Raw genomic sequence first — 26,771 nt, 5'->3', positions numbered from 1 at the left:
TGATCTTGACAATGAAGGAAGTGACTGAAACCGAGTGAGGAAACCAAGAAGACCCACTTATACGCCAGGCACCCGGAGCACAGCTCATACTGAAATTCACGACGGAAGAAAAGCCATGACAACATAACAAACAGAGACGGGCTCCGGCCCATGTTCCAGGAAATACTGCGATTCAGAGATGAGACAAGGGCCTACACGGACACACAACAACAGTGTGACAGCATAAGATTATGGGGAAGAAAGGGAAGTTTGGTGGCCGCGATGCATCCTCCCGCAGGGAGGCAGCCCAGGGGCCACGCTCAGTGTGCCACTGTGCACGGCCTTCAACAGCACGGTCTTACTGCCCTGTGGCTGAGGGGGACGGAGGGGCAAGAGAATTCGGCACATTTAAATCTTTCCATCTGATGATGTCATATTTCCCTCCCTCAAGTGTTGGAAGACAGAAGGCAGCCCTTGGTCTGTCTGTGTGCTAGTGACTTGGACACACACTAAACTCCGTGGAGAGCAGAAAGCACACACAGGTGCCTTGGTCAGATCAGGAGGAGCTGAATTCAGAGTCCTTGGCAGTTCCAAGGGCAGAAGCGGCCGGGCTGGGTAGGACTGGGGCTCTTGAACGCTCTCAATCGATATGCCAACCAGGACTGGCCTCGAGAAGGAGTGGTTCTGCTAGCGGGCTTCTCAAAGGGAAGGCCAGCCACTAGTACAGCCCACGCTGATAGTCACACGAGGACCCTACCCACCTGCCAAGCATATGATTTTGCAGTTCACAAATGCAGTGCAGTCCACAGCGGGCTGGAAATCAACACAAAATAAAACCAGCTTCTCGCCCTGGCCGGTTGGCTCAGCGGTAGAGCGTTGGCCTAGCGTGCGGAGGACCCAGGTTCGATTCCTGGCCAGGGCACACAGGAGAAGCGCCCAATTGCTTCTCCACCCCTCCGCCACACCTTCCTCTCTGTCTCTCTCTTCCCCTCCCACAGCCGAGGCTCCATTGGAGCAAAGATGGCCCGGGCGCTGGGGATGGCTCTGTGGCCTCTGCCCCAGGCGCTAGAGTGGCTCTGGTCGCAACATGGCGACGCCCAGGATGGGCAGAGCATCGCCCCCTGGTGGGCAGAGCGGCGCCCCTGGTGGGCGTGCCGGGTGGATCCCGGTCGGGCGCATGCGGGAGTCTGTCTGACTGTCTCTCCCTGTTTCCAGCTTCAGAAAAATGCAAAAGAAAATGCAAAAAAAAAAAAACAAAAAACCCAGCTTCTCTGCCATTCGTGATGCTTTCTAGTCGATGCCTGACATCTGGGAACACCTGTCGTGCAGAGAGGCCACAGGCACCCGTGAGCACTTTGGTCCCCGTAATTAAAAAGAATGGAAACTGTCATGCTTTATGCGCAGTCTCCATGTCCGAGACCAAAAGCCAGCCCGTCTCGGGTTCCAAAAGCTCCGAAAACTCAGCCTTCTCCCGCTTCTTGTTCATTTACCCCCGAGTAGAAATGCAGTCAGCGACAGAGAGAGGGGAACCGCTGTGCCACATCACGATCTGATGGCCACTCACTGCCACCGGTCACTGCTCACAACCGAGGCCTCGCTCCCGAAGCATGGGAAGCCTTTTGCTTACGTGTCACCCTTTGCCATCAGAAATATCCCCTGGCTTCATGGTGCCGTTAAGTCTTACGGTCCAGAGACAAACGGCATGAAGGTACACTGTGAGTGGCCAGAGCTCCAAGTCAGGTCTCTTCAGTAGGCCCGAGCCCTGATGAGCCTCCAGGGACGAGCTCGCCCGCGGGAAGCTGCAGCAGGAATCTGGAACCCCGCAGCCTCTTAGTGTCAAAGGATCTCCAACACTAGCAAGTGCTATGACTGAACCCACAGACAGCCTGTCAGAGAGCACCGTGCCTTCTCACCAGTCATCCAGCGCATAGGACCATGCTTCCCGGCACTCGTATGCAGATGTGGCAGGGGACTCGCTATGACACACCCCCTCCTGCCAACGCACAATGTCCCAGGTGGCAGCCGCTGAGACTGCGTCCTCTAGTGAGGACAACGTGGAGTCCCAGCCCATCCCACAGGATGCATAGGGTCCAGGAGAAACCTCCCTGCTCTGAGCACCAAGCCCTGGTGACCAGTGGCTTAGCAGCTCTGCCGTGCTGGCTGGTGGACCCCAGCATGGCCTCCCACATACTTTCCCCAAGCTTCATCACTGCCAGTGTCCAGTCGGCCCGTGTCCCTGGGTCCCACACCCATGAATCTGACCAGCTGCAAGTTGAAAATATTCAAACAAATGAAAAACATTCCAGAAAGCTGATCTCTACTCAACAGTAGAACGAGTCACATAGCCTTTACATTGTGGAAGGTATTACAAACAATCTAAATATTAATTAAAGTATCTGAGAGGGTGTGCCTGATGACATGCAAAAACCACACCCTTTTATATGAGGGGCTTGAGTATCTCAGATTATGGTATCCCCGGGAGTCCTGGATCCAACACCCCCCCATGGAGAGACAACTTAAGCTAAGCAAAGATGACTATCAAATATAACTATGCAGAATGCAGACACAGCATAGTAAAAAGTGTTAACCCTGCCAGCCTGCCTGCTTTTCCCCAAAAAAGCCTGCTCACACACCTAGTCCCTAGCTGGCATCTGGGAACGTGAATTTTGGGAGGGTTCCCAACACCCTACCGGGCTTACTATGCCCAAACCATCTATAAAGTAAGTTTTATGGTGGGAGGGGAGTCCTGGTATGTGCCAGGCACAGGGTGCCCTCGTGATCAGCCACCCAGTAAGAACCCTGGCACTGAGTGTCCATGTCATATACACTGTGACTGTTTGCTGAGGAGACTGGGGGCGTCCTGTGTGATTGCGGGAAGGGCCCCCAGAAGCTGGTGACGGGTTAGCTAGGACTCTGCCCCAGATGCCTGTCCCCTTTACTAGAGCTGCTTTGTGCTGGCGTCCTGTAATCAGTCACTGTCATGAACACAACCATGTACAGAGGCCTGTGGGTCCTCATGGGGAGTCTATGGATATCAGAGTGGTGGTCTTCGGCACCCCCAACACAACACCAAAATAAGTCCCCTTAGCATTATTTCTGGGGGAAGAGATTCCGCCTGTTTTGGGGAGAATGAGAAATTTCTTCATGACTGGGTACGTCATAATGTAAAGTTATCTCCTCCTCATAGATCTATTTCCTATTTGATGACAGTAAAACCCCAATGATTAAAGTTGGCCAATTTAAAGCACAAGTCTTGGTCACACCCAGGGCCAGCATCTCCGAAGTGTGGTCGCTTCCCAGATGTGCTCCCTGTTCTGAATGGGCCCTGAGGCATTTTCATGAGTTGTAAACAAAGCACCCTCATTTACACAGGAACTGATTTAAGTTGAAAAACACCAAAGATCAAAGAAAACTGAATTTACCGTAATTGTCCCCGGCTGCCTCGGACTTCTCAATCTGGAGATGTTGAGTGATTTTTGGACAAATTTCAATTTCTTTGTACAGCTGAAAATTACAAAGAAGCATCTAATTAGGATTTCATTATACATGACATTTTAAACATAGCCAGCATTTATAAATCTTATTGATGATAGATACTTGCAAGCAACTTTTCATTACATCCCAAGCGTTTCTACTGAAGCTTTTTAGAGTCAACGTAGCAACTTGTAACTCAGATTCCCAAACTTGGCTACAGTTTCTAAATAACTCCTTGACATAAGGCTACACAACTCCAGGTGTCCCTTCTCACCTGCAGCCATCACAGACCTGAAAAATCAGAGTGAAGCCATTGAAAACCTCAGGTGCTGGAACAGAAATACCAAGATCAGGGAGAGGATGGACAGAAATCAGATGTTTGGTGGTGAGCACACTACAGAGGTGGTAAGGTAAGCATGCTATGGTGCCTAGAGCTATCTCATTACCCCGTTGAGCACGTGGCACTTACATAACGCTATTAACCAAGTTACCTCAAGAGAAAATGAATGAAATAAATATCAAATGGCCTGACTTGCAGTGGCGCAATGGATAAAGCGACGACCTGGAACACTGAGTTTGCTGGTTCAAAACCCAGGGCTTGCCTGGTCAAGGCACATATGGGAGTTGATGTTTCCTGCTCCTCCCCCCACCTTCTCTCTCCTCTCTAAAATGAATAAATAAAATCTTTTTTAAAAATTAAATAAATAAATTTCAAACCAAGTATAAAGATCGAGAAGAGGGCATCAGTACCATGAGTGGGACCCATGGAAGTGGGAGAGGTCTCTGTGCTCCCATCCTCTCCTGCTAACAAAAATCTGCCTACACATGAGCAGAGGGACAAACAGGCAGGAAGTCACGGCACCACACAGGCAGAAGGGGACACGCCCTTTCAGCCCAAGTTACCCAATGCCACCTAGACGGCTCAAGTTTGTGTTTGAATCAATTCTCTAGAGACTCAAGGTAGCCTCAGAAAACAGGTATGACTTGTAAGTTCCCGTATTAGAAATGTTACATCAATTAATTTGATTGGCATGTCTCATTTTCGTATGTCTGGACTATCACTGTCATGGACAGTAACATACGAAGGTTCTACCACGTACCCTGGCCTTCCCACTCACTTCCTGATACAAAGCTGAGCCCTCGTTACAGCAGAAGAGAAAGGCCTTTTTTCCCAAGGTCACAAGGCCAGGATGAGCAGGGTGGGGAGCGGAGCCCCGGTCTCCCTCGTCCCAGAGCCAAATTCTCTCCACTGCACAAACTGCCTCCCAGACCACCTGCTGGTGAAACTCCATACAAAGTAAAGGGAACAACCTTCCTACACAAGCAGGCCAAAGGCCATTTCCAAAATTTATGACAGTTGCAAAACAAATCGATGTACCAAAGGCTCATAAGGAATTTAAAAATTGTCATTTGATTAGATAGAAGTCTGGGTGCTCATCCACATGCGTCTCTGACAACACAGTCATTCAGAAATCACTTTATTCAGGCAAGTACGAAAGAATGGCAGTTTCCCCCCACTTTTCTAGGGCAGCTGACCAGGGGCTAAGGGGAGCGTAATGGTTAGGACTCAGAAGACTGAAAATCAGTCTGTAACAGAAAGCCCAGGCAGGTGGGGGACTGAGAACCTGACCTCACCATCTGATCCTCTACAACATCCTAATTTAACGCAACTTCCACCAAGCACAATGTGTGACAGGCGTAATGGGAGTTTCTTATTATACTTCAGAAATATTTTTTCATATGAATGAATTATGAAGTTAGAAGAAATCAGAATCATACTGATCTTTGGTGCAGAAAATAAAGTTGCCAAAATGATAGATACCAAATGTAATAATAAAGCATACGATGTAATACGATGTATTCTGTAACACCAGAGAACACTCAAGAAAATGTTAGGATCCACTTATTTTGGATCTTAGATCTATTTTTTTTTTCAATTCCCTTCAGAGCCAACCTCTTCCCCTAGGTGGCAGTGTATTACTGTTTGTTCTAAGCATCTCCGGAAAGTTCCAAGGGTTTTCCAAAGACTAGGTGGGCATAAGCTTTATGAGTAATTTCCCTGTATTTTCATAGTGTACCTCCTACTTTGTAATTGGTTTGAAAATCTTTGGGTATTTTTACTAATCTCAGACAATTCAGAATAATATAGACAGACCCCCTAAGCCATAATCCTTTCTTAGACTAAATAAACTTCAGTTTAATAAAAGTACTACTAAAATGCATCATTTTTCAAGAAGGGTTGTGTTTTAAAGTATATTTTCCATGTACCCACAACATCTGAAACTAGAAATTTTGAAATTCAGTCGTTTTCTCCATCAACATCTTTGACAAGAAAGTGTCACACGCATGCCCCTGGTTTCACCAAAGGAGTAATGTTGCATGTTTTCCCTCTTTTCAGAAGCCAGAAAAAAAGATCATCAGACTTAAAGGAATAATGTCATCTCTCAGGCACCAGAGTGCTGACAGAATATCGACCATCTTACTATGTATGTCTCCTTTGGGTGCTCTGGTCTGAGTCCCCATCACATACCTGAACTGCAGCTCCCCTGCCTCCTGCCTGTCCCAAGTCCTCTTTTTTTTTTTTTTTACAGAGACAGAGAGAGAGTCAGAGAGAGGGATAGACAGGGACAGACAGACAGGATCGAAGAGAGATGAGAAGCATTAATCATCAGTTTTTTGTTGTGACACCTTAGTTTATTGATTACTTTCTCATATATGCCTTGACCGTGAGGCTATAGCAGACCAAGTAACCCCTTGCTCGAGCCAGCAACCTTGGGTCCAAACTGGTGAGCTTTGCTCAAACCAGATGTGCCCGTGCTCAAGCTGGCGGCCTTGGGGTCTTGAACCTGAGTCCTTCGCATCCCAGTCCGACGCTCTATCCACTGCGCCACCGCCTGGTCAGGCTATTCCAAGTCCTCTTATGCTCTGAAGTCCCCTGGCTACACACCAGCCGCAGAGAGCCTATCAAAGGGGAATAACGTCCCTCCTCCCTTAGCCCTACGTGGCCTGGACTCTTCCCTCCCCCTCACCTCTTGAGTTCCCAGACCTCCAGTTTACCTGCCCGCGACCCTCCCCTTACACCTCCATCCCAAATACCTCTATGGCTCACACACCTTCTGTTCAAGCATCATGTCTACAAGAGCAGAACCACCCACTTCCAGAAGCAGGATGCTCAATGCCCCTCTCTCCCCACCCCCATTTGCCTGAAGTTTTTTCTTTCCAAGCTCCTAACATTCCCTAAAATATTACCTAAATTTACGTTTTTACATCTGCATGCACACACTTAAACGAAGAGTAGAGATTTCTCTTGTGCGTCCAGGACCAGAATAGCTACAGTGGTACTGGATGCACAATAAATGCTGAATAAATATTTGCTGGATAAACGAACGAATGAATAAATCTATCAGTGTCTCTGAAAATTTATGGCCACCTATCACTTTCAGAAGAACTTATTTAATGGAGCTGTTAGAAACACCAGTGCCTCTACATTCATTACCACTCCATGGACTGGACCCGACAACCCACCAACCAACCAATCACACACCACGTATGTTAAGACATAAAATATTTGGGGACAGTCATCGATGAATCGGCAGTTTTTGAGGGCACGACTTCTAACATCTGCGAACTTCCCTGGTCCGTCAAACAAAACGGCAGTGGGCTATGGAAACCCAGTAGCCATGTGTGATCTGGAGCTTGTTCATAAGGAACAATAAACCGAGTATCTGAAAACACTGTGTGCTCGGAAGCGCCTGCCTCAGGAAGACATATCTGCCTCAATGCCCTAAAGCAGGAACAGGAAACCAGGGACCCATGGGCAGAACTCAAGGGGTCTGTGAACTAGGATGGGTAAAAAAGTACTAACCTAACCCATAGCTGCAACTTAGTATTTTCTTCTTTTTTCTTAGATTTTATTTATTCATTTTAGAAAAGGGGGAGAGAAAAAGAAAGAAGGGAGAGGAACAGGAAGCATCAACCCCCATATGTGCCCTGACCAGGCCATCCCAGGGTTTTGGGCCGGCGACCTTAGTGTTCGAGGTTGATGCTTTATCCACCACGCCACCACAGCCAGGCAGCATATTCTTCCATCATGAATAAATACAGGCACAGACACAGGTATAGTAGCAGTGGCTGTGACCTTGTCACAAACAGAAATCACAGTTATTTTCCTACCAGAGTCCAGCTGCTGCTAGTATTTCAAAATATGGCTCATGCTCATCACTATTTCAAAGCAATGGTAGCTAGTATGTACCAGTAGGTTCTGTTACTTAATGAACTAACAGACAAATATATACATTACTGTAATTTTAAAATATTTTTGATACCTATTTTCTACGTAACTGGGGCCAGAGGTAATCCCACATAATTTAGTTCATGAACTGAAAACGTTCTTCTGAGATGGAATCTAGAGACTTCACTAGGCTGCCCAAGATTTCCAGAATGTTAGGAATCTTGGAAAAAATAGAGGTACACGTGAGTAATATTCACTTGATATCTGAGTAATGACATTTGCTGCCTCAGGGTTCTCTGAGCTAGAGACCTTTTGCAATAGTTAAGAAAAGAATACCACGGTCTCCTTGATATTACAGACTCTTTTAAAAAGTTTTAATATGTACATAGTGAGTGCAGACTGAAACACTGAGTCTCCCATGTTGGATGAGACCACATGATGGCTGACAATTAAAAGTAAAAAGTGAGTAATATAATTTCAAACTCCATGTCTCAAGCACCTACTACTATGTGTAGGACATGAAGGACATGGGTGTTGGTTAGCTGTGGTCCTCGTCAGGTATGTAGGAGTTATTAATCTCAGGATGCCAATACTAGGATCCAATAGCTATTCGGCATTATCCTTTGCCTTAAGTAAGGAAAAAGGGTTTTCTTTCCTCTCTACTCAACGAATGTTGAGGCAAAAATGTCAGGGCTTTTTCCCCAAGCCAGAGAAAAAAATAAATCAGCCAACCTCTATTAAAAGTGTCCTCTCCTCTATTAACTTGTATTAATTTCAGTGACAGTTGGAAATGGGCTCATCACTTTGACCTCCCCTGCAAGGCGAGACGGAAGCATCACAAGAACGCACCCTTTCTCAGGTTTTATTAAAAACACATACAGGGCAAAAAGAAATGTTTTAGGGGAATGGACAGGTTGTAAATCACGGCTGCAGTGGTGGAAACACAGCTGTATTCATCGGTAGGAACTCAGTCGTGTGCTTAAAACAGGTGAGTTTTAGTGTCTATTAAGTAGATATCAGAAACGTTGGCTGGAAACAAAATTCCTACTACCTTCTAAACCACACTTCCCTTCTCAGAAAGAGACTCCCCAGGTTTAAGCTTTCGGTTCTGCTCTGCGGGACAGTGCCGTGACCAGGCGCACACTCCTGGCAGCTCGGGCCCAAAGGGTGACTAAGTACAGAGGTGGAAGGACAGACTCCAGCACGGAGGTGCTGGCTGCCTACAAGCTCCTTCCCTGGAACCGGAAAACAAACCACGTGGTGAACGGAAAACGGGAATTCTCATCATTTTATTATGAGTACCTACCTATCATGGAAACCATTATCTCTCATCTTTATAAAACCGTAGAAATTAGTACCTCACCTAATTTTTTTTTTTTTTTTTTTTTTTTTTTTTGCTAATACCACATAATTAGGAAGCAGCAGAGCCCACAGAAAGGCCCAGGCATAGCCAAGCACCCGAGTCCCCCATGAAACACAGACACACATCCATGTCCCGGGAACCTGTACAAACGTAATCACCACAGGCTGGGACGCATAATCAAACAGCAGCTTTCTCCCTCGGCAGGATGCAACCCATCGGCTTCAACACGCAGATGGAAACTCACACAGAACTGGAGTTAGGGCTCTTTTTTTCTCACCACGGCCCGCTGACCTTTGAGTCACAACTGCACACAAAGCCTGGGCAGTGTTACAGAGAGACCTGGGAACTGTGCCCCGGAGCAGCTCCGGTCTTTGGTTCTTGGTGACGGCACAGCGAGACTTCAGGCACAAAGGTGGCATTTCCACCCCACGGAAAACGCTGTGGTAAATGAGGCCATCCCCTGCACACTGCCGCTCTGTACGAGGCTCCTTTATTTTACAACCCCTTCCCCTTCACCACTCACAATGAGCACAAGCATGGGCACAATTTAACAATAATCTCCTGCAAAAGGGACACAGGCAACAGGAGGTGACATTACCAGCTCGTAGATGTCCTCCTCTGGCTGCGGCACGTAGTGTTGCATCTTGTTCTCGACCAGGAAGTTCAGGCGCAGGTAATGGGCAGAGTGGTCCAGCTGATGTGTCTGGGACGAGAGAAAGGAAAAGAAGAGAAAACATTCAATGGTCAACAGGGTCCCAGTTCTCTATGGACTGTCACCACAGATCCCCAACTATAACCGAGATCTATGACCGGAGGGGTGGGGGTGTAAGGCTTCGATCTTTTCTAACAGGTCTACATCTAAAACCCACACTTGAAATATTTTTCGCTGACCATATTACTAATGTGCTCTCGTACCTTATGATTCACTTCTGCCTATCTGATTCACGTAAGCTCTTTAACACAGGTTTTGCAATGAAACCCCTCCAACCAAAGAGGCCCTTAAACAGAACTGCAAACACAGAGGTGACCAGAGGAGAAAAGTGACAAGGAAGAACAGGAAGTGTTGAGGGTGATAGCAAAGAAAGCTGTGCCCAGGCACAGTTGTTGTTTTTAAACCACATGGGGGACATGGACAGTTGTTAACAGTTCATTTGCAAGTGAGTCCTGGGGAGACAAGACACTCAGGACCTCAGTCATATTTATAACCCCCGAGTGAGACTCCCTGGGGGCAGTGCAGACAGGCACGTGTCCAACTTCGGAAATGCACTGTATGGCTCACCCAAAGAAAACAATCTTGAAATAGCTGAGCACTGAAATTTCCAGGCTTTCGCCTGTGGTCCATAATGGGCCGACTGACGTTTCCCATCTAAAAAGTCAACTCTGAAGGAAATGTTGCAGAAAAAGCAAGCGCAGCAACAAAGTCTTACACATAATCCTCAACACAGTCAGGAAGATGGGGGGGGGGGCAAGGAAACACGCGTCAGAAGTTCTGTTGGCAGCATGCAAATGTCTTGTAGACAGAAAATACTTCAATAGAGTCGTTCTTTTAAATACCCTTATCTTTTGGAGATTTATACTAATGCTGAATGCTATCTGGCCCTGGACGGATAGCTTGGTTAGACTGTCTCAATGCACAAAGGTTGTGGGCTCAATCCCAGATCACAGCACACACAGGAATCTCTCTCTCTCTCTCTCTCTCTCTCTTTCTCAAATCAGTAAGTAAATTTTAAAAATAAATTTAAGCTACGATGTCTGGAATTTGCTTCCAAACTAATCCAGGGCTGCAGGAGAGAGTAACTAAAGGAAATATAACATGATCACTACAGAGCCTGGGTGATGGGCACCCCAGAGTTCGTGACATTATTTTCTACTTTTATATAAGTTTGAAGTTTTCCATAAATATAAGACCTCGTCACACCAAAAGTTCTTCTGGTGGCAATTACTTCAACCCAAGTAAAATTAATTTTTCATTTATTTAATACTTTCTCTTTACCCTGTACCCACTCAATATATTTGTAAGCCAAAGCTAAGAACATCCCCATAATCCTTTCAATGACAGTCACTGAATCACGGGAGGGGGGGGCCTCTCATGTATACAGCCACTGCATAAAGTGCCACAAATGTGAAAACAGGGGTGTAAGTGCAAATTCAGCAGTAGGGGGCCATGGGACGGCAGCTCTTTAAATAAACATACATGCAAGACAGGCCCCTGCATGTCTGGAAAGTGTAAGGAAGCTCGTCCTGAATACCTAACAGAAGGAGCATTTGCTTTATGGATTCTCGGGGACCCCAATGTGTATCCTCCCAAGGAAAGTGACAGCCTGAAGCCAGCACGTCTCTGTGCACCTGCTCTCAGGCGCCCACCATCTGTATGGAAGGCCAGTCAATGTCCAGCGTCTGACAGGCCCAGCCTGTTGATGTCAAGGACAGAAAGGGTGGGTGGGCAGCCAGGGAAGGACAAGGCAGGACAATCCCCAAGTGGGCGACCTGCTGCCGACTGGAGAGATGCTTAGGACAACAACGACAAGTAGCGTGGGGGGAAGCGAGACCCGGGAGCGATTCCCTCAGAGACGGAGCTGCCACCTACCCAGGTCCTCACTGAAATCTGTAATTAGAAGCAAAGAGCTTGGGCTTGCCATCTGTTCCCGACTGAGGTGACGGAAAGGGTGAAGTGAATCTTGGTGGGACAGATCCACTTGGAAACCTTGTCGTCACCATGGGTAAACACTTTGGGACACTCCCAGTGAGACTGCCACTAAAACCCAAATGGGCAGCTCACTTGACAAGCTTTTGCTTCCTGAAACCTTAGTGTGGGAGGGGCCCCTCTCAGACAGCAGATTGTGGGGTGCCCCCATGAAGATGGGGACCCTTATCACCACTCAGGCAAATGGACACACCAGGAAGCTACCGTGGGAGCCACAGTCGAGGTTCCTCACCCAAAGTGAGTGACAGCGAAAAGAGTCAGAGTGATAAATATAACTAACTGGTGATAACAGTGAATCTTCCCACCCTCTCCTCCACCACTGCATTTTTCAAACTTGTTACAATAACATCCTCATAACTTAGGAGCACATGCAACAAACATAAAAATGATGAGTCTTATAACCTAGGAGCCCCTGGTTTGGTCAGTAAATAGTTACCCTAAACTTGTAACAGAGGGGATGATCAAGATGCCACCATGTCTTAGGATTTGGGGAAATGTTTCTTGAGTGCAAGCCCTCATCAGTCGTGGCTGGCCTAGCACAAAGGAAACACCCTCACAGTCTACCAGAACCAGGTCATTATCCGCTCAAAAAGAAGCCCGCACTCCTCACGTACCTGCGATCCAGCCTCAGAGCAGGTGGAGCAACTTACCTGTTTGTTCACCATATACCTGAGTGCAAAACAATCCCAAACAGGAATGAACATAAGTAACTCTAAATGTCTGGCCGGCTTTACATTCATAAAACATTCCAGAGGAACTGTCCTAACTCAGGGGCGACTCGGGAGAGCAACAAGTAAGAGTGGCACGGATCTGCATTCCGTGCACGGTCACCTGGAGTCGGAGAGCACATAACTCATGCTGAGGCCATGGCAGTCTGTGCCACAGGAAACGTTACTATAGAACAGTTCTTAGTTTAGGTGGCACATCGTTTCAAATCTGCATCTTAGTAATGACGACTTCAAAGGGTGAAGCAGGGAAACACAATGTAGAGCACTTCAGTAAACTGTCTCAGCCAATTAAAACAGACAACATGATAAGAGCTTTCACTTCTCACATAGTTCCACTTCAGTCAGATTTCTCAGGAAAACATAAACACATGCACTCACTCCACGCAGAAATCCATGCACACGCACAAAGTGCTACTGTTGGAACCTCCAAATGTATTTATTTACCAAGGTGACCTTTTAAATTTCTTTTTAACACCAATGGATATTCGAGCATCCAAAGCCATAGTCAAACACAGTGAAAACATAAAATAAAACTAGTCCCATGGCTGCACATAAATAACACTGACTATGAATGTACAATTTTTTTTTGCAATTATTTCTGTAATTGTGACAATCAGAATATACCCCAAACCCACAGCTGGCGTGGTCACTGGCTATACGTGATGGTTGCTATATACGTAGCAACCATCACTTCCATAGCATCCACAACATGAATGGGACATGAAATGTAGATCTCAAAACAGTTACTGTACCAGAGCTTGACTGAGGCTTGGATGGCAGGTGACAAACAGATGAGAAATGGTGTGGTCAGACAGAATAGGAAAGAATGAGCTAGATGCAAGAGACAGAAAGAGGGAGACTGGTTAATAAATGTGGGAGAAAGCATCTAATCACCAACGTTGACAATGGCAATAAATAAAGACAAGCATTCTGAGACCCTCCTCCAAAAAAATAAGAAGAAGAATAACCACTCTCCATTAACTAGATCATTAACAACGTGTCACTCTTTTACCTGTTCTCTTCGCCCCACTTAATAAAGCCAGCTCACTGATTATAACTGCTTTGGGAAGAGGCAGTGGCTTTCACACACGACACAATGTATCCCTCATGCCCCTTTTCCAGAGGCTGTCAGTGTCTTCACCTCCAAGCCCAAGTTTTCAGTTTCCAAACTCATGAGGACCATAAGCTTGTGCCACAATGTACTGCCTACGTCTTTATTTCTATGTTTTGGGGAAAAGAGTGGAGTTTCCAGGGAAAATTGGACGAGATGACCCTTCCTGGTTAGAGAGGAGGGCCTGTGCCCTCAATGCCATCAGAAACCTTCCCAGTGACAGGAATGAATACCTCTTAAGAGAACAAGTCCAAATATTTAAGTTGCAGGAAATGTATTATCCCTCGTTCCTTTTGTTTCCATTCAAGCAAAGGTGTTCAAGGTATCTGCAACGGGGCAATCACCACTTTCCCCACTCACCACAGAATTTTCCACTCACCGACATTACTGGACAGCTCTGCCCTAACCTCCGGCTCCTCATGGAGTCCGAGGCCAGTGTGCGCTGCCCGGAAGTGGAACCTCCTGGACGTAAGCTCATAAAAAACCCCGAGCCCTGCTCTGACCCCCTGGAGCTGCATTCTGAGAGAGACACCCACCCCCAACAGCTCTGCGGAGCTGCAACGCTCACTAGAGAATGGCACTCATCTAGAAATGAAAACGTGCAGAAATCCCCCATAGACCCATTTTGCCCAGTAATTAAAATGAAAACGTGTGAACAATGAAAATACCATTATCTTGAAAAAGCTAGAGTGCACCTACAGGAAGGACTCGGAGCAGGAAACAGTGAGTCATTTATTTTTAACTCCCACACGAGGGCTGATCGGAACCCACTACCTTCCTCCGCAGAGGACTACCCAAAAGGCTCACGTGACCCACGCTATTCCACTGCCCCACGCACACAAAAAACCATATTTTGTTCTTTACAAAGACCCCCATAATTTGTTTTAAAAAAAATTCAGGAATTGCTGTAGAGAACGGAGGCACCCGCTGAGCTAGTGGAAGTTACTCTGCAGTCACAGGGCTGTGTTTAAGGGGAAGTCCTAAACGTGTCACCGTAGCCATCCAGCTTTTTCTAGAACAGAATTAGGAGGAAAAATGTGCCCATGTTCCCTGTACTGGCCCCAAGGAAGACCATTTTACCCCCATGAGGGTACATCTATAGACCTTCCCTACAGACTTTATAATGCTGGCCCGGTTCTGATCATTCTGTGACCGTCCTCCTGGCCCACAGGGGTGCACCCATATGCCATCCTCCTGACTCTGAGGGATGCACCCATGTTTCAAGCAGCCAGATGTGAGTCCATCCTTTACAACTGACTGTGACTAGAGCTCCAGCAGGGAGCTAAGGCCCTCTGGGCCTCACCTTCTCCATCTGTTTAATGGGAAGTGCTGCTCTTTCTCAGACTAGAAATGACAACAGCAGAGGACCAATGCTATTAACTACATACGAATAAAAACAGGCTGAGAACAGCTCCTATTCTTGAACACACTGTGGGGGGGAGGGGAGGATGAAACCAGGTTCACCTTGAAAAAGATAAAGAAGCCTCTAGAGCTAAGGTGAAAGGAAGGAAAGGGAGCTCAATCATCTGTTCCTCCCAAATGGTTAATGATGGGATCAAAGGAAGAGGAAGTTCCCACCACGGGCAGTGAACTTATATTTATTTCAGTTTTTCCCTTAACTTGCCCACAGAGATCAGTTACTGTTCAGAAGCAAGTTACAAACATTGCACACATGTGACCCCATGGAACACACACGTGTGAATCAGAAAATGAACTGGAAGACCAATGCCTATAGGTGCACAGGGGCTGTTTCCTGATTCTGTGAGGAAGAGGGCCCAACGTCTGCTGTGTCCCTTTCTTCAACTTTCTACAGACTTCTGCAATGAGCACATTGTGCGCTTGTTACAAATCAAATACACACCCTGAGCGAAGCTGCTTAAAAGCAGAAGAACCCTACTCCCAAAGTTGAAAACTTATTACATTATGCATCTTATCACCAAGGAATCCAGAGCTGTCTGACATGACAGCAGTTCCCCCGTCCCCAGTCCTCTGCTCGCTGTGTGTCCCCCAGGAGATGCCTCCGTTCCACCGACCCTTCTCACGGGTGAGCCCAAGCAGCCTCGTACCTTGCAGATCACCTCCAGGGTGTCCCGGGCAGTGTCTCCCGGCCGCACAACGGTCAGGGCGGGCTGGTTATTTGGCAGACAGAACCAGGACGGAGTGAAATACTCATGGACCCAAATGTCACAGTCGGGATTGTGCTGGTGGACGCTAGGTAAGCCCATGTCCTTCTCCATCTACAACAAGAAATAAAGTTAGCAGAGCAGCAGCAGACAGTCCCAGATCCTGGACTGCACAAAGACTCCCTATTTTTCCTACAGGAAGGGCCTACGCAGAGGTGGCAGGGGTGAACGACCAAGGGGGCTCCTCGGAGGAGGCAGAAAGAAACACTGTTCGGGGCTGGGGGGGGGGGGGGCTCAGACCTCAGACCTGGTCCAGCACACACACAGGTGGGCATTCATGATTAAGTGGGTATGGAAATTTGAAGGAAGGAAAGAGAGGAAGAGAAAGAGGGAGGAATGGAGTGAGGAAAGGGAAGGAAAGATGGAGGGAGGGAGGGAGGGAGGGAGGGAGGGAGGGAGGGAGGGAGGGAGGGAGGGAGGATGGAAAAAGGAAAGGAAAGGAAAGGAAAGGAAAGGAAAGGAAAGGAAAGGAAAGGAAAGGAAAGGAAAGGAAAGGAAAGGAAAGGAAAGGAAGCAGGAGGAGAGGGAGGGAGGAAGAAGGAGAGAAAGAAGAAAAGGAAGAGAAAGATAAAAGAAAGAAAGAGCCTGACCAGGCGGTGGTGCAGTGGATAGAGCATCGGACTGGGATGCAGAGGACCCAGGTTCTAGACCCCGAGGTCGCCAGCTTGAGCGTGGGCTTATCTGGTTTGACCAAAAGCTCACCAGCTTGGACCCAAGGTTGCTGGCTCAAGCAAGGGGTTACTCGGTCTGCTGAAGGCCCGCAGTCAAGGCACATATGAGAAAGCAATCAATGAACAACTAAGGTGTTGCAACAAAAAACTAATGATTGATGCTTCTCATCTCTCTCCATTCCTGTCTATCCCTCTCTCTGACTCTCTCTCTGTCTCTGTAAAAAAAAAAAGAGAGAGAAAGTAATCTAATTCAGTGGTCTCCAACCCCCAGGCCATGGACCGGTACCGGTCCGTGGGCCATTTGGTACTGGTCCGCAGAGAAAGAATAAATAACTTACATTATTTCCGTTTTATTTATATTTAAGTCTGAATGATGTTTTATTTTTTTAAAATGACCAGATTCCCTCTGTTACATCCATCTAAGACTCGCTCTTGACGCTTGTTTCAGTCACGTGATACATTTATCTATCCCACCCTAAAGGCCGGTCTGTGAAAATATTTTCTGACACTAAACCGGTCCGTGGCTCAAAAAAGGTTGGGGACCACTGATCTAATTCATCCATTCAGCTCAGCTTTCTTGCTGCTGGATCTCCCATAAACCTATTTCAAACTTAGTGCCAAAAATTCCTACAGCAAGAATGTCTGCCTGTGGGCTCAACGTTTCAATGAGGCCCCAGGAACATTTTTAAAGAAACGATGATGTTCCAGGACTGCCTATTCACAAGCAGCATCATTTTCATGCTCGAAGTGACCTCTAGCACACCCTGAGAGGCAGCCAGCTCCATTTCCCAGATGAAGTCAGAGAACCCCAAGGCTGAGCACGTGGGCCTCCTAAGGCGCTCCCACCACTCCCCGACCCGCTGGAGGGTGGGGACCAGCACCAAGTCCGCAGGTAGGGCGAGATGTGGCTTGTGTACACACTGAGCTGCTGGTTACACCTACGCCAGTTAAACAGCTAATGTAGGAAATGTTCCACAGACTGATGAAATATTAGCAGTGTAATCTCTTTGAAATAAGCAAAGAAAGAATTATATCAGATTTGGGCAAAATAAAAATAATACTGATTCTCATGTGCTAGTAAGCCTTGACAACTGGTTTAAAACCAGGCCACTGACTAGTAAACATGTACCTATAGATTATCAAGACCAAGCTGTTATCCACAAGTTACAGAAAGAAACAAAGGTCCAAACAGGGGCTGAAGTGCTACCACCCAACTTCCACGTCCCCAGAATGCAGTAAATGTCTCCCGTAAAGACGACTGAACTACATGCAGTGGAGAAGATGCTTCAGCTCTGCCTAGGAAAGGCGCTGCTTTCAGAGAGCAGAACCTCTGGAACGGAACTGTCCAAAGGCTGTCAGCTCGCCAAATCCCAATCGCTGTCATCACAGTCTCCCCAACCTGTGCCCCACCTGCCGCATTAAACAGCTGCCCCTCAGCACCACATCAGCCTAAGTTCTGCATCGAAACTGCTCTTTGAGAACAAGGCCTTGCAGCCAAGAAGTAGGATAAAGAACGATCTTGGAAAAACGGGGGGAGAAAAAAAATCAATGGAGAAACATCTGCAGTTTCCAGAATCTGTGCCTGAAGGGGACCGCCCAACAGAGACCATGAGGTGAGAAGGATGCAGACGGACGGGCTGGCTTCAGACAGGGCTGCTGTGCCTGAACTGCCACAGGCAGAGCGATTCAACTCATCAGAAACAGATGTGCACAGAGAGGAAGCCATGGGTGGGTGTTTCCAAGGACATCAGCCTCTTTGTCCATGAAGACACAATCTAGGGGTAGTGTGGGTATGTGGGGAAAAGGTCTGCCCACAGGTACTCTCCTCTCCCCCACCCCCCCAGTCTCTGGGACAATCCCACCACACTCTGGTGTCAGGGGCCCAGCTCCAACCAGGTGTGGCTCTGAGCCATCCTGGCCACCACTGCTGGGGGCATGGTGACCAGGCACTGGATTCTGTCACCCTGATTCTGAGTCTGAGAACCAGAGGCTCACCTGAGCTCTCAGCATCAACGTCAGAACACCCTGAACAAAGAGGCTGCTGGTATCACTATTAGGGTCTTAAAACTCGGGATGTCCATTTATTTAGAGGCTAAAAAAAAAAAAGTGGCCTAGAAAAAAATATCAATATGTTTTATGGACCTTCAATTAAAGCCGTCTAAAAGCCCCTTTGAAATCCAAGCACAAAACTGAACCAACTCTGTGTTCCTTAATTGGACACTTGTCTTGGGAGGCAAATGCACTTTTTATTAAAAGAACCGACTATCAGAACAGTTCTTTGAAATTCATGGGAACAGAAAGCATGTGTGGGCAGAGGGAGGGCAGACCTCACCTCTGGGATGGGAGTTGTGCAGAAGATGAATTAGCAGCAGCACGAAACATTCAACTCCCAGAACAAAGATTTCCTCTTAAATTGTGGATGGAAACTTACACTTTGAAATGATAAATGCTGGAAACGTTATGTCAGCAACAGAGTGATCCTACAGTTATCAAGCTTTAAATATAGCATGCTTTACCATCGCTTGTTGACCTAACTTTAAAGGATGGACTATTTCAGCTTCTAATATCAAGTCTACTCAATTTTAGGACTGTAAAAAACCAGTGCTTTCAGTAAAGAAACGTGCGTGTGTTTTTACCTTGCCATCTGGGACAGTGTCATCGAACACTCCCTCTAAAGACTGCTTTACAGCGTCGGGCCCCTCGCCAAACACCTGCAAACACAACAGGGCCATGTGAAGACTCTGGGCAGGGTGGGTGGGGGGCGGGTGAGAAACACAGAAAGGGAATGGGAAACGGGCTCGACTACAAGCCAATGTCACAGACGTCCTCAGAGCCACCAGCATCCAATCCTAACGCGGGCACCTGTGTTGTCAGACCACGGAAAACATGTTCCTCCATCTCCATCACTTCCCACGTCTTTGACAATTACAAAATAAAGTTTGCTTTTACATCTGATAACTCACCCAAATCTATGGAAGATAAACTCGCAAAAACAATGGACTGGATAGGCTCATTATGAAGAATTTCTGCGACAGACACATAAATACCGGATCGGACATCTATTAATAATAATCAGTTCGCTTCTTAACTGGTGAGTGGAAACAGAGACTGTACATTGATATCGTTTTATCCACAGTCCCATGGGAAAGGTTTTTTTAATATATATATAAACAGAAATTTGTCTATTCCTCAAAACATAATAAATCCTGCTATCTTAAAAGTTTTGACTAAAATCCTAACAGGGTAGTAATGCCCCTGGGTGTTCAAAGCCTAACTTCGTGCACATGAGAAATTTTATGTGTCGGTTCTCCACCAAGCAGGCACCATCAGGATTAATACTCCAAATTCAAAAAAGCCTTCGCCCTGAAGCAAAGGAGATCAAGAAACACGATTTTTGTCCATTTCAGGGTACTGAATTAAGTAAATTTCTACAGGTATGTTTATGGCCAAGCATGTCGTTTTGTTTTGTTTTTTAACTCACTTTAAGAGAGAATAACAAGAATAGCTTATTGGGCATCACTTGGTCCTTTGATTTAAAAAAAAAAAAGTGAAAACATTCTCTTGGATTCATTTAAATCCAATCAGTCATGTTTTCAGCAGCAGCAGCGTGGGCAGGAACATAACCTGAGGCCCACTGAGCAGAGGCACTGCACTGGGGGGTGGGGGAAGGCACCAGGGGGCCAACAGGTATTCACAGTGGTGGGCTGTCACCTGCATGACAGAAGGTAGTACCAAATGATACCACCACCCCCAAAAGGAGTGGAAGTGCCCTCCTTTTACAAGTTTAATCACGGCCATCAAGTCTCCTGTGTGGTTTGTGTGGTTTATCTGATGGAATCCTGACTTTCCCCCAGTTCCTTCTTCAGGTTTACACAGACGCCAAACCGCTGGTGGCTACTTCAGGTTCTTCCCTCCCTCACAGCAGAGCTAACCATGTGAGGCGGCCTCCCATCTATCTGCTCCCCTCATCTCCTGAGGTGCCACCAGGGATCCGACACTCGCTTTAAGTGCTGAGCATGGAGGTCAGCAAAGGACAGCACATCTGCTTTCAGGATTAACTTCTCTTTAAATTTCAATTCTAGCCTGACCTGTGGTGGCGCAGTGGATAAAGCGCCGACCTGGAATGCTGAGGTCCCCAGTTCGAAACCCTGGGCTTGCCTGGTCAAGGCACATATGGGAGTTGATGCTTCTTCCTCCGCCGCCCTTTCTCTCTCTCTCTCTCTCTCTCTTTCACTCTCTCACTCTCACTCTCCTCTCTAAAATGAAGAAATAAAAAAACCTTTTTTTTTTTCATTTCAATTTTATGTAAATGATGGCTGGGATTGTCCAAAAAATAATAGGGGGTCTTTTTACCACCTCCATCAACTTCTCACTCTGAGTAAGGGCTCAGAGTGGAGGTCAAATCAGCAGTCCTCGTCGTGACCTCACACGTGCCCAATGCCTCAGTCCCCGGCCACCACCGTCCATGTATTAGACGTTCTCCTCCCAAAAGATAAGTGTCCATGTCCCTCAGTCCCTAAAGGCTCAGGCAATTGTCAGGCAGACCCATTTCTACAAATCAAAGGCAAATGACAATGACCATGGAGCATGTCTTAGAAGCAACTCCAGCAGGAAAGCAATCTTGCCCAGTAAGAAAATGATGTCAACGAGGTCACCACCCCAATGCAGGCAGAGCTGTTCACAAGGTACCGCAAGCCCTTCAGCCCCAGAACCTGGGAAGAAGGGAGTCCTGCGGTGTGAGCACTGACTCAGGCTTCTCACACTGCTCGGCAGGGAACAGCCCATGAAACGTCAACCCCAGAAAGTCAAGGGCAGGCCATCAGGTGCCCCTGGAGGCTTAAAAGACTCTGCCCAGGTGCCCATTTCTTTTGGAAGACCCGGGATAAATTATGCACCTTCAGCAGGCTCTGTAAGTACGCAGGGTCATGAAAGGATGCAGGTGGGAGGCTGGAGTGGGAGGTGGGAAGGGCAGTCTCCCACAACTGACACACTGAGTTAACCTGCTGGTTTTAAGTGCTCTCTGTGTCAATACAGAAGCACAGACACACGGTCCCACAGTGAGGTGTGTAGAACAAACCGGCTTGCTCTGTCACTCCTGCAACCCACCTGATTGATGCTCGGGCGGCCCTGCTTCTTCTTGGAGGTAGTGTCCAGACCCCAGAGAGACGAAAACCGGCTCCTCCGCTTGCTCGTGGACCTGGACATGGCCTGCGTGCGCCGCCTCACTCCTGCCTCACCGGTCCGAGCTGCCACCTGAGGACAGCAAGCTGGGCATCACAGGGAGGTTCCTCAGGGGCCCCACCCATCTGACCCATCAAACACCAGTTCTCCATCCTGCCAGCCAACACTGACCACCGCCGGGGCACTGAACCCATGGCTTCCTGGGTACAATGTTCAAATGAGAGGCTGGCCAACTCTGCCACTGTCTGAACCCACCCATCAAGACACGAAAACCAGTAACAGAATGTATATGTCATGTTTCTCAGGGTTAGAGGTCCTTCTGGCCGCTGGCGTGAACTCGGGCACCAAATTCAACAAACCAGACTTCGAGATTATTTTCAAATGTGACAGAGCAGATCCTTCACACCCATGAAAAGTGGTGCCTGCGTGTCAGCAACATTAGAGAAAGAGCACAGTCTGGTTCCTGCAATTCTTGTCACATCTCAACCCCCAGCCTCTCCGCTAGTGTTCTCAGAATTCCACAAAATCACTTTCCTTATCAAACATTCCTTCTCCCTCTATCCCAGCCAGAGAAGGCCGCCAGGGGGCCAACGCCAAGCTGATTTATTTCCCGTAAGCGTGGGACTGCGGTCTGGTCAATGGGAAGGAAGTAGAGGTACGTGTACAATTTCTCAAAAAGAGAAGGTTTGCCACCGTCCTTCACAGCCTCGTTCCTGAGGACGGGAGACGGGGGTGGGGGGACTGGTCTAGGACATGGGACAGAGCTTTGTCAAGGGTGGCAGAGCAAGACAGAGGAGGCCGTGAAGATGGTGAAGCGCCCCCGCTAGCCTGGCATGCCCTACCTTCAGGCAGAAGGAGAATAAAAGCTGTATTTTGTTTAAAAAAATAAAAACAAAAAAAAAAGAAGCTAAACTCCACAGATGTGTGCAAGGTGCCAGCAGCACAGACAAGCGTTTCAGAAGGGAACCTCCCAAACTTAAGCCCGCCACTGCTGTAACCGCTCAGGCAGGTACTGAACTCAGTGAGGACTCCCTGAGGTCCTTCCCCGACAGACACGCAGGCCGGAACTTCGTCCTGTTGGTTGCGCGCGGCATCCTAGGGACTGAAGGGTGCTCCTGCCAGGACATCTCCACAGGCCACCATGGCTCTTCCAAACAACAGAGTGCCAGGAAGGACAGCCAGCCAGACACGAAATCAAGGTTCCCGCCCACCCTTTGTGCCAGAGGTGACTATCTTGGAACCCACTCATCACAGACTCCCACGGGGGCAACTCCCAACGTGACAGCTGCCAGGCGGGGGCGGCCGTCCCAGGGATGAATTATTTGGGCCCCTACAGGCAGCGTGCAGGTTAGAGGGCGCATCTCCCCGGGGCTGTCACTATTAACAGGCTAAACACCCTTGAAGCCCCAAGGTGTAGATGGGCTGAATCCCACAAACATTAAAAATGGGAAGCACAGCTGCTTGTCTGCCGGGAAGAGGGGAAGGTCTGGCCCTAAATGAAAACAGGGAGATGAGGTAGCTGAGAAGTCTTCACTTTCTCAGCTCAGGACATAAGAAGCCCAGGTCAGGGAGCCATGAGGCACCAGGACAGCGAGAACAAGTTCCACAAACAGAGCCCTCTCCGCGACTACACGCCTGGTGCCGAGGGACAAGGCTCGTGTGCACAGCAGATGTAGAAGCCTTTCCCCTATTTCCATCACTCTCTGAGTCAGAGGTAAACAAAGGCTATAAGGAACAAATGTATGCAGATGCTGACATACATGTACACACAGGGCTAGGTCAACATCAGTCGAACCCATCACACAAAATGAAGCTAAGAGTCCCTGGATAAATGGTGCTAATGGCCAAAATTTCTAGATGAAGCCCTAGCTGGGTGCTCAGTTGGTTAAAGCATCATCCCAAAGTGCAGACTTTGCCGGTTCGATTCCCAGTGAGGGTACATACAGGTACAGCTCAATGTTCCTGTCTCTCTTAGACATGTGCACACTAAAAATCAATAAATTTTTTTAATTATAATTCTAGAGGAAAAAATGCCTATTTGGTCCAAAAGTTTTATATCTATTTATAGAGAAATCAATACATAAAGAGATATATGCCCACAATAAATACAGACACACACACACACACACACACACAATCAATATATTTCACAGCTTACTTCCCCCATACACTTACCAATATCTGTACTCATGGCACTTGTTTAATTGCTTACTTGTTTATTATCTCCCTTTCCCACAAGAATACAACATTACATTATATTATATGTAAGACCACAGGACAGGAACTTGGGGCTGCCTGGTGCCACAACTCTAATCACGAGGAGAGTAACGGACACGCCACTCACACACATCTGTGGTGAATGAACAAATAAACAAACATCGGAAAGCAAAAGCAGATGTCCTACACGATGATGTAGCGACAGCAATTACATGTCCACGCTTTAGTTTACAACCGTAGAGAAACAGAGTCAGGAAGAGAAACTTGTGCAATCATAAATAATGCCGTGTTCTCAGCTGACCTGTGAATGGGTTTAGCCTCTTTAACAAACAGGCTCTTTATGCGAGGTTCTTACAGTAACTATTCTAAATCGGTGGGGGCCTTGTAAACTACTACCGCCAAGACAATAATGACTCAAAATGAGCAAAGAGATTTGGGGTCAGGGGGGAAGCTGGCAGAAGTCCCACTGGACGAGAGCTCTGAGTTTCTCAATGATCTTGCCCAGACAATGCCTCCCTTTGTGGCGGAGCGTGATTACTCTATCATTCTGCTCATCTGTGCAAACATGAACAATGATAACCTTCTTCCACAGAGCACAGCCGGGACCCTTCAGTTAATTACCGCAAATCACGGAGTATCAGGAAAGCCCTCCTGTGAATGGGATGTAAACTGTAGCTCACATCTCCTCCCCCAAGCCTTGTGGCCCTCCTCCCCTCCTCCCAGGACTCTCCACTGAAAAGCAGGGGGGAAATGTGTCTGGACAAAGGCTAAATTGAAGACGGTTTCAACCCCAAGGGGAAAAAATTTCTCTGGGGTCAAACGACAAGGAGGGGAGGTAAAAACAATATCCCACAAATCAGCCTGTAGCATTTCATGCCTGGGCTCCCACAGGCACCGAAGTCACCAACAGGACCGCATGGGCACACAACAGGCTTGTCTGAACTGAAACTCTAATGGACAGGGGAAGTCTGTAGGAACACACAGAAACCCAGGTCTCACAGTAAAAGAATGGAGAACAGAGTGCCATACCCTGGCCAGGTGGCTCAGTGGATAAAGCATCATTCCAGTGCACCAGAGGTTGCAAGTTTAACCCCCGGTTGGGACACATATGAGAAGCAACCAGTGAGTGCACAACTAAATGGAACAACTAAAGTGAAGCAATGAGTTGATGCTTCTTTCTCTTTCCCCATTCTCTCCCTTACCGTCTCCCCTCCTCTCTCTCCAAACCAATGGAAAAATTAAAAAAGAGAGAGTTGCACACACAGAATGAGATATTCTTCTTTAAAAATCACTGACCAAAAACCTTAGAAGAGTTACTGACCTTCCCATGCCAACTCCACAGCTGGCCAGATTTCCACAGCTGCCCATCAAAAGGAAATCCACAAAACTCATATATATTGAGAAAGAGGAAACCAGCAGGACCACATGGGCACACAACAGGCTTGCCTGAAATGAAACTCTCATGGACAGGGGAAGTCTGCAGGGACACACAGAAACCCAGGTCTCACAGTAAAAGAATGGAGAACAGAGTGCCATACCCTGGCCAGGATGCTCAGTGGATAAAGCATCTGCCATGCCCCCTCCTTGGAAGGTTGGCTGCACTGGCTTTGAAGAAACTAATTAAAGCACAGAAGTTTTAAGTAAACAGCAAAATGAGTATCTCTAAAACCCACCCAGCCCAGTAAGAGGCAGCGCTCCAGGAGGCTGGAGAATGAGTATCAACGCTCACGCAACTTCCTGGGCAGCGGAAGATGCCTTTCTAAAGGCGATCCCCCAACTTACGACATTCTTACAAGGGGTTAAGTGAGGAACTGTTATCCCAATTTATTTGCCAAATAAGCAAACCGAAATTGGGCCAAGTCACAGGTTAGGGTCCAGATCACAGAAACAGTCCCAGAGGCACAGAGCATTTCCTAGACTCACCAGTCACAGCACTGATCCGTCCGTCACCACTAAAAATAGGACTGGAGCGCCAGGCCAGGGAGACCAGCCTGCGCAGTCATTAGCAGAACTCAGGACACCAGGTTTAATAATTTCAGAAATGGGTTTAAGACTTCTTTAAAAAATGTAAATCTACCCTCATTATCTGAACAGTGATGCTAACCTATTTACAAAGACAGACAAATGCATCTGGCAGAATCACAGCTCACTGGGAATTCAATTGCAGAGCCAGCTGACCACAGGCCACAACAGCAGGGCGCGGGCTCTCCAGCGGCTTCTGGACCCTAGACCGCACGTGTGATCCCACAGCAACTGCTCACGTGTAGCACACATTATGTGGGTATTCACACGTATCCATGGAAGCCCTATTACTTGCCTGCCAATGTTTGAGAAGGGACCGAGAGTGCAGAAAGCTGCTTGCAGTTTAGCAAGTGCATGAAATTGCAGACTACAAACATACTTCAGGGGTCAGACGGAAACCCTCTCCCCAACCAAGTACATAGGTTGTGCACGTAAGTCATGGAAGGTCTTTGTTTTCCTCAAATGCGTTAAGTATTGATGGCTGTGAAAACTGTGACGAAAATAGAATGAAAAGGGAAGTCTCCAAAGAGAGTTATGTTCAATATGCACTGTGCAAGTCTGTGCATGTGAGAGAGACAGAGAACACATCCGTGTGTGTGTGTGTGTGTGTGTGTGTGTGTGTGTGTGTGAGAGAGAGAGAGAGAGAGAGAGAGAGAGAGAGAGAGAACACACAGCTGGGGGGAGAGAGAGAGGACACATCCATGTGTGAGAGAGAGAGAGACAGAGAAAGACAGAGAGAGAACACATTCATGGGAGACAGAGAGAGAGAGAACACATCCAGGAGAGAGAGAAAGATGAGACAGGACAGACCCGTGTATGAGAGAATCCTCCACTTACCACTTCCATAAGGTTAATATAAAAAAAAAAATTGTACCTGGGTTAAAATAAAAAATGACCCTGCCCAAGG

The 26,771-nt window shown here is 47.4% G+C and overlaps 1 protein-coding gene across 7 annotated transcripts in view; it reads right to left on the bottom strand.

The window, feature by feature from the left end:
- TIAM1 (TIAM Rac1 associated GEF 1) overlaps positions 1-26,771 on the bottom strand; it is a 309,396-nt gene that overhangs the window by 49,058 nt on the left and 233,567 nt on the right. For all 7 annotated transcript variants that reach the window (XM_066259555.1, XM_066259556.1, XM_066259552.1 and 4 more), the window contains 5 exons: positions 21,551-21,697; positions 19,081-19,155; positions 15,657-15,827; positions 9,646-9,750; positions 3,402-3,483 (listed from right to left, as the gene is read on the bottom strand). In XM_066259555.1, the coding sequence (XP_066115652.1) occupies positions 3,402-3,483; positions 9,646-9,750; positions 15,657-15,827; positions 19,081-19,155; positions 21,551-21,697 (580 nt within the window). The remainder of the gene's footprint in view (positions 1-3,401; positions 3,484-9,645; positions 9,751-15,656; positions 15,828-19,080; positions 19,156-21,550; positions 21,698-26,771) is intronic.

The sequence above is a fragment of the Saccopteryx bilineata genome, chromosome 2, assembly GCF_036850765.1.
Source record: "Saccopteryx bilineata isolate mSacBil1 chromosome 2, mSacBil1_pri_phased_curated, whole genome shotgun sequence".
Taxonomy (NCBI): Eukaryota; Metazoa; Chordata; class Mammalia; order Chiroptera; family Emballonuridae; genus Saccopteryx; species Saccopteryx bilineata.
This window is presented reverse-complemented; position numbering and strand designations above follow the sequence as displayed.